The sequence below is a fragment of the Pecten maximus genome, unplaced genomic scaffold (genome assembly GCF_902652985.1).
Source record: "Pecten maximus unplaced genomic scaffold, xPecMax1.1, whole genome shotgun sequence".
Classification (NCBI taxonomy): Eukaryota; Metazoa; Mollusca; class Bivalvia; order Pectinida; family Pectinidae; genus Pecten; species Pecten maximus.
The window spans coordinates 12,593-20,303 of NW_022979512.1; the positions used below are offsets into that span (position 1 = coordinate 12,593).

At 36.6% G+C, this 7,711-nt stretch overlaps 1 protein-coding gene across 1 annotated transcript; it reads left to right on the forward strand.

Annotated features, from left to right (window-relative positions):
• Positions 1 to 661: 661 nt before the first annotated feature.
• Positions 662 to 7,177, forward strand: LOC117318775 (multiple epidermal growth factor-like domains protein 10; the record flags this gene model as incomplete). Its single annotated transcript, XM_033873724.1, has 5 exons — positions 662 to 701; positions 1,978 to 2,079; positions 5,389 to 5,484; positions 6,233 to 6,325; positions 7,069 to 7,177. Coding segments are annotated over exons 1-5 (440 nt in total), but the record flags the coding sequence as incomplete, so codon positions are not given.
• Between the last annotated feature and the right edge of the window lie 534 nt (positions 7,178 to 7,711).

Consider the following 7,711-nt stretch of genomic DNA (forward strand, 5'->3'; position numbering starts at 1 on the left):
TTTCAAATACCAGGTGAGCTCACAGTTAATTTGTAGGGAGACATACATGTACTTATATCCAATCATTTTATACACAAATATGAACGATATTTTTTTTAAAAAGGGTTGTGGCCATATTTCATCAAGCCTCTAAAGCTGAACATGCTGTAGTCATATTATGTAGCTAGCTATTCCTTTGTCATTAGTCGAACCTATCATGATTCAGTTTCGGTTGCAAACAAAGAATAAACGGTACCTATATTACTTCTCTTAATTAACATTACGGACAACATGATACAATTTTACTATGATATCAAGAATGAATATGTAACTACTGATTGGAAAATGAAACCCTCTCCCCAGAACTCAACTGTTACACTGGAAATTTGATGGAGCGGTTGCGTTTACCTAGTTTTATAACATAATATGCATCCCATTACTAACCTCTAAAAACATTAGGAGCAGTAGGGAATTGGTCTCTGAGCTAAGAGACCAGATCACAATTGAGACCAGACCCGATCAAAGAGAGACCAGATAATGTGTTAAAGAATGAATCGCCGCTGATGTCGGAGTACAGCGACAGGGTCATTTAAGGTTCAGACACGCTCACCTTGATATTCGCGTCTCCCCCACTTCAAGCGACATTGAAGCAGTTGTAAATGTTATACTTCATAACTGAAACATGACACATGGAATGGGAGCCATTCTGATCGAGCACACTTGTAAGACGCGTTATTGATTATTGAATGTAAATTGTCTCAAAATCCAGACGTCCTTCGTAATACCTAACATGGGCCATACAGCTACATGACAAAATAACTGCTTTAGCTTTAGTAAAGTAGTTGCCAAAGAAGCAAAATGACATTTTATCTTGGCAAGTGCTTTATACTAAAGCAAATGCCATGCCAATAACCTACAAGATACCGACAACTTCTTTTAAACCAAAGCAGTTGTCATGACGGCGTCTGTGGGCCATCGTACCTATCACCTGACATGTGACATATTTATGTATGTCTTTTACTGCATGCAAATGAAAGGTCTGGGGGCACAGTGGTAACAAACCGCAACGTTATCATTGTATTGTACTCCAATGGTGTACAATATGCGATGCTGATCCCGAAACATAAGGGATGTGTATGATGTGATACAGAACCTTGTGCACTGATAAAATATAGTGATCCGACCATCATATTTCCTAATTGCTATCATAAAATTACTAATTTTAAATATTATTTATGCATGTATGTACTGATAACTTTAAAGGGGATTTCGAGTGTATATAGATGTAAAGTTCAAAAATTATTTTTGTACACAATTGTGTTGTTGCCAGATGATCTGGCTTTTAGTTTGTTATTGATGAATATCTCATCCCTGTCATTGATCAAAACGCAAGCGCGAACCGAGCGGGACTGTTCGAAGCGGTCTTTACATACACAGTTTTACGGTATACATGGGTATTTTATGGCAGGTTCGAATACCGGTACTTCGACTATGGTAATGAGACTGAGATACACATTTAAATGTATTTTTTATCTGGAGATAGACATCAGAAAACAATTGGATCGATTTTGATTTCATTTATTCTAGATTAAAATAAATTGAACCAACAACATACATTTTTTAGTCCTTTTGCAACATATAATACAATATCAAATACAGGTACAGCTATATATTGGACAATTGATTAATAACCATATCGTTTTTACAGAACGCATTCGCTACATTCTGTTACGATTTCAAACATTCCTGCAATATTTGTCCTTTTTATTTCTTTTTCGTGAAGTGGTTATGGCATGATAAGATCCCATATCGCAAAGTCATTTATAACGGAAATCAAACGATGTATACAATTTGGAGTGTTAACAGTATACGGTTTTAATTACGTCTGGCATAGAATTAACTATTAGTCTATGCCTGAGTAAAATATATAAATGAAAGCAAAATATATAATTTAGTTTAAACTGTATCTATCAATATCTAACCCTGTTTTTCCTACAGATTCTTGCGCCGTCGGATTTTATAACGTCGGTGATTATTGCATTCCATGTCCAGGAAATTGTGCAGGAGGTACATGTAACAGTAGAACTGGAGCCTGCTCAGGTACGACACTGGCTTGTTAGGATACAGTTATACATCCGAGTACTAGGTACGAGGGCTTGTTAGGATACAGTTATACATCCGAGTACTAGGTACTAGGGCTTGTTAGGATACAGTTATACATCCGAGTACTAGGTACTAGGGCTTGTTAGGATACAGTTATACATCCGAATACTAGGTACTAGGGCTTGTTAGGATACAGTTATACATCCGAGTACTAGGTACTAGGGCTTGTTAGGATACAGTTATACATCCAAGTACTAGGTACTAGAGCTTGTTAGGATACAGTTATACATCCGAGTACTATGTACTAGGGCTTGTTAGGATACAGTAATACATCCGAGTACTATGTACTAGGGCTTGTTAGGATACAGTTATACATCCGAGTACTAGGTACTAGGGCTTGTTAGGATACAGTTATACATCCGAGTACTAGGTACTAGGGCTTGTTAGGATACAGTTATACATCCGAGTACTAGGTACTAGGGCTTGTTAGGATACAGTTATACATCCGAGTACTATGTACTAGGGCTTGTTAGGATACAGTAATACATCCGAGTACTATGTACTAGGGCTTGTTAGGATACAGTTATACATCCGAGTACTAGGTACTAGGGCTTGTTAGGATACAGTTATACATCCGAGTACTAGGTACTAGGGCTTGTTAGGATACAGTTATACATCTGAGTACTAGGTACTTGGGCTTGTTAGGATACAGTTATACATCCGAGTACTAGGTACTAGGGCTTGTTAGGATACAGTTACACATCCGAGTACTAGGTACTATGGGTTTGTTAGGATATAGTTATACATCCGAGTACTAGGTACTAGGGCTTGTTAGGATATAGTTATACATCCGAGTACTAGGTACTAGGGCTTGTTAGGATACAGTTATACATCCGACTACTAGGTACTAGGGCTTGTTAGGATACAGTTATACATCCGAGTACTATGTACTAGGGCTTGTTAGAATACAGTTATACATCCGAGTACTAGGTACTAGGACTTGCTAGGATACAGTTATACATCCGAGTACTAGGTACTAGGGCTTGTTAGGATACAGTTATTAATCCGAGTACTAGGTACTAGGGCTTGTTAGGATACAGTTATACATCCGAGTACTAGGTACTAAGGCTTGTTAGGATAAAGTTATACATCCAAGTACTAGGTACTAGAGCTTGTTAGGATACAGTTATACATCCGAGTACTATGTACTAGGGCTTGTTAGGATACAGTAATACATCCGAGTACTATGTACTAGGGCTTGTTAGGATACAGTTATACATCCGAGTACTAGGTACTAGGGCTTGTTAGGATACAGTTATACATCCGAGTACTAGGTACTAGGGCTTGTTAGGATACAGTTATACATCCGAGTACTATGTACTAGGGATTGTTAGGATACAGTTATACATCCAAGTACTAGGTATGAGGGCTTGTTAGGATACAGTTATGCATCCGAGTACTAGGTACTAGGGCTTGTTAGGATACAGTTATACATCCGAGTACTATGTACTAGGGCTTGCTAGGATACAGTTATACATCCGAGTACTAGGTACTAGGGCTTGTTAGGATACAGTTATACATCCGAATACTAGGTAATAGGGCTTGTTAGGATACAGTTATGCATCTGAGTACTAGGTACTAGGGCTTGTTAGGATACAGTTATACATCCGAGTACTAGGTACTAGGGCTTGTTAGGATACATTTATACATCCGAGTACTAGGTACTAGGGCTTGTTAGGATACAGTTATGCATCTGAGTACTAGGTACTAGGGCTTGTTAGGATACAGTAATACATCCGAGTACTAGGTACTAGGGCTTGTTAGGATACATTTATACATCAAAACGTCTTTTTATGCTTTAAGGTGAATATTATTGGGGAAAGAAGAAATCCACCAACATCCTAAGAAATATGGTTCAGTTGTTAATTAATACGTATCATTATGTGGCCATGGTAGTAAAACGAACGTGGTGGCATATGGTTTTATGTGCTTTTTGTGATAAAAGTATACTTCACGCTGAAATGAAATTAAGGAAATCTATCTGAGGAAACTCGAATGGTAGGTATAAAAAAGCTAAAATCGAAATTCAAGCGACCTAAAAGTTCTGGTTGGTTAATGTAAAGATCGTCAAACTATGTTCTTAGAAATACAATTTCATGAAGATATTCGGCTGGTACGTCAATGCGTTTTTAACAGGAAGAGATGCTGTAAATTGTGAGTTACGTTTTAAAGTACATCATTTTATTGGTCTAAAGAATAAGATTAACGAAATGAGGTACTGTTACAAATGTAGCACATTGAACATTCGTGTGTGAAACAGATGCATATTTGATACGGTGATCAATTTAAATTATTGACAACCAAACCCAAAAATTCTGAGATAGGAATACAACTATATGTTAAAATGTACTTGTGTATTCCTTTGGTCAATTTTACAGATAAACGATACAAATGATGTTACCTGTATATATGCATTATGTAATTCACACTACAGCATTCACACTGGCGGCTTGAAAGCAGATTTCCTTGTCTGAATATGCATGTTATATTTAATAAGTCCTAAAAAGTGTGTTATTAATGTTGTTTTCGCCCGTCATAATTTGAATGGAATATATTGCTTAATCTGTCTTGACAGCGTACATTTTTGGATAATTCCTACACGTTTGCTATTCAACCGATCTCTTACACAAGGAAATGTAGATACATCGGCCGAAAAATCAGAATACATTGGTAGTTAACATTAACCAAATTCCTCTCTTTAGAAAAAGACAGCATTGCACTTGCGCATTATTTTCTATTATTGTTATCATCAAGTTCCAAAACTGAAGAATACATGTAATCAATCACTTTAAATAACCATGGCATAACTGCTTGTGAAGTAATATACAGTATCTCATGAATCAATTACATTGTTTTTAAGACTGTAAGAATGGATACTACGGACCAACCTGTACACCATGCCCGACTGGATGTAGTCCTGATTTATGCATCAAAACTTCGGGCAATTGTTTAAGTAAGTAAATTTGTTCTCATATGCTCCATCCGTCCTTTCATGCTAAACAATTTCACATGAAAGCTACGGGATCATTTGATATTTCGAGAACTAATAGCTTGCTTAGAAAACGTTACATCTACGTTCAAAGTAACACCAAAAATCGTTTATTGTTTTCCATAAACTACCTACATATGGTATTGTAGACGTTCTTCAGTCTTTGTCCACGACAGAAGTTATCATGAAATGATTTAAATTCACATCAGTTGTAAATTGAATGAAACTGGTGGTATCAAACAAGTGTATTTTTTCAGAATGTGATGATACATTCTATGGCACTCACTGCAATCAGTCCTGTCCTGACAACTGCAAGACCAATATTTGTGACATGGTAAATGGTCGGTGCACTGGTAAGTCAAATTTTCCTTTATCGTGAATAAAGATAATGATCACGATAAAAGGTGTAAATATGATGCGATGTGACGTATGTAGGTCAATAGTATCAGTTGTTAATTGAAAATGGAACAGAGTGTTCTAAACCTCCATCCTCAGCCTTCTTAATGATACCCGTAGAAAAGCTATGTTAATGCAAGTGTCTTTAGCGAGGTAATGATTAAGTTAAACTCACAGACAAATTGTTAAGTAGTGCTTATACGGCTAGACAATAAAACAACTCTTATGGCAGATTGTTTTTATATTATCACTCGTGTTAAAAAATGTTAGAAAAACAAAAATCCGGCTTATTTGTAAAATATATTCGTTAATAAACAACAAACCATTGAATAGTCTTGGACATTACTGAGCAAATAAAAACCCCAGAAACATATATATTGGTAAAGCTTAGTAATATAGCAGAAAGGGGTACGGCTTTGCATGTCTTCTAGCGGGCATAAAAACTTAGCATGCAATATATAAGTACAGGTTGGGCAAGCAAACGTTAAAATGAATGTCATTAATATTTGGATGCTACCGTGATTTTGCATAGTCATGCAGCGAAATGAGTTTCATTCATTTGAATTATACATGAACGTGTGATTATACCATTTGTAGCATTTTGTTACGAAACAGCATCCGTGATTGTACGATTATTTGATACATGTATACATCGGTTTGAACTGAAATACTGGTGCTGAATTGTCGAATCCTCTATTATTGTAGATTGTGCTGATGGATTCCACGGAAACTTCTGCATCGAGTCTTGCCCAGAAAACTGCTTAAAAACGTGTGCCATGCTCGACGGACAGTGTGAAGGTAGTGTGGAAACGTGCGTGTGTGTGAATGCGTGCGTGCGCGTGTATGTGTGTTCTTAGGTCTATGAAACAGCTTGCCTGGGCAAAATACATTTCAGGATGAAAAAAAACCCCTAAAAAACATGAAATAATGTATATTTATATTCATTGAACTATTGAATCCAGTTATATTATCATTCTTTAAAGGAGCATTGTACATGTAGTTTAAACAAACCCCCGAAAAACAGTGTATGACCATGGAGTGATAGACAGGTTATAGGTGTCGTCAATCTGAATACAGTGTGTGACTGATAAGTGACGACCCCTCGGTTTCCCTGAATCACCCATGAAAAATTATCTGTATTCAGATATTTCATAGGAATACCTTTATACTGGCTAGCGATTGTTTTTTATGCATTTGTTATCGCATATGAATCAAAATTAGTTGCATCAAAAATGATGAATTGCCGTGAAGAAATTGTTCATATCAAATTAATACAATAACATCGCTTTCATTTACAGAATGTGACCCTGGATTTCATGGCAGTTCTTGCAACCACACCTGTCCGACTAACTGTAAAAATGACATTTGTAGAAAGTTTGACGGAAAATGTAATGGTATGTTATCTTGATGTAAGATCATGTAAGGCATGTATAACCTAACAGTTTAATACAAATTAACCTTCTTCTTTTTTCCTTTTGCAAAAATAGCGATATGGTTTAAAGTTTTTTATGGAAAAATATGTATATATTCTTCCATTATAGAAACGAAAGCGATGACAAGCGGATCTGATAGCCAAACTGCGATATTTGCCGGGACTGGTGTGGGTGTAATGGTCATTGTTGCTGGAATAGTAGTGTTTGTCAAAATGAGGTAAGCATAACAAGAAGAAAGACAGGACTATTCAAGATCTTCGTAAAATACTAAATAGAGAATATTGAATGATTTCACATTGAATATAACATATATTTCACGAGTATGACAAAATATCAAACATCCTGTCATACGAGTGAGTTATAATTATGTTATTTCAACGGAACGCCATTCAATTTTCTTTTTATTGTGACTGATATGCTTTAAAACTTTTGGATTGTTAGGTTTGTTTTTGTTTAACGTCCTATTAACAGCCGGGGTCATTTAAGGACGTGCCAGGTTTTGAAGGTGGATGAAAGCCGGCGTACCTGAAGAAAAACCACCGGCCTACAGTCAGTACCTGGCAACTGCCCCACGTAGGTTTCGAACTCGTAACCCAGAGGTGGAGGGCTAGTGGTAACGTGTCGAGACACCTTAACCACTCGGCCACCGCGGCCCCATGCTTTAAAAGAAAATTCAAAACGTCGAAAAATTAATAGTGCCAAAATGTGTTGGAATCGTAGCATAATTTGTTTTCTTAGTTTGATCAATTTC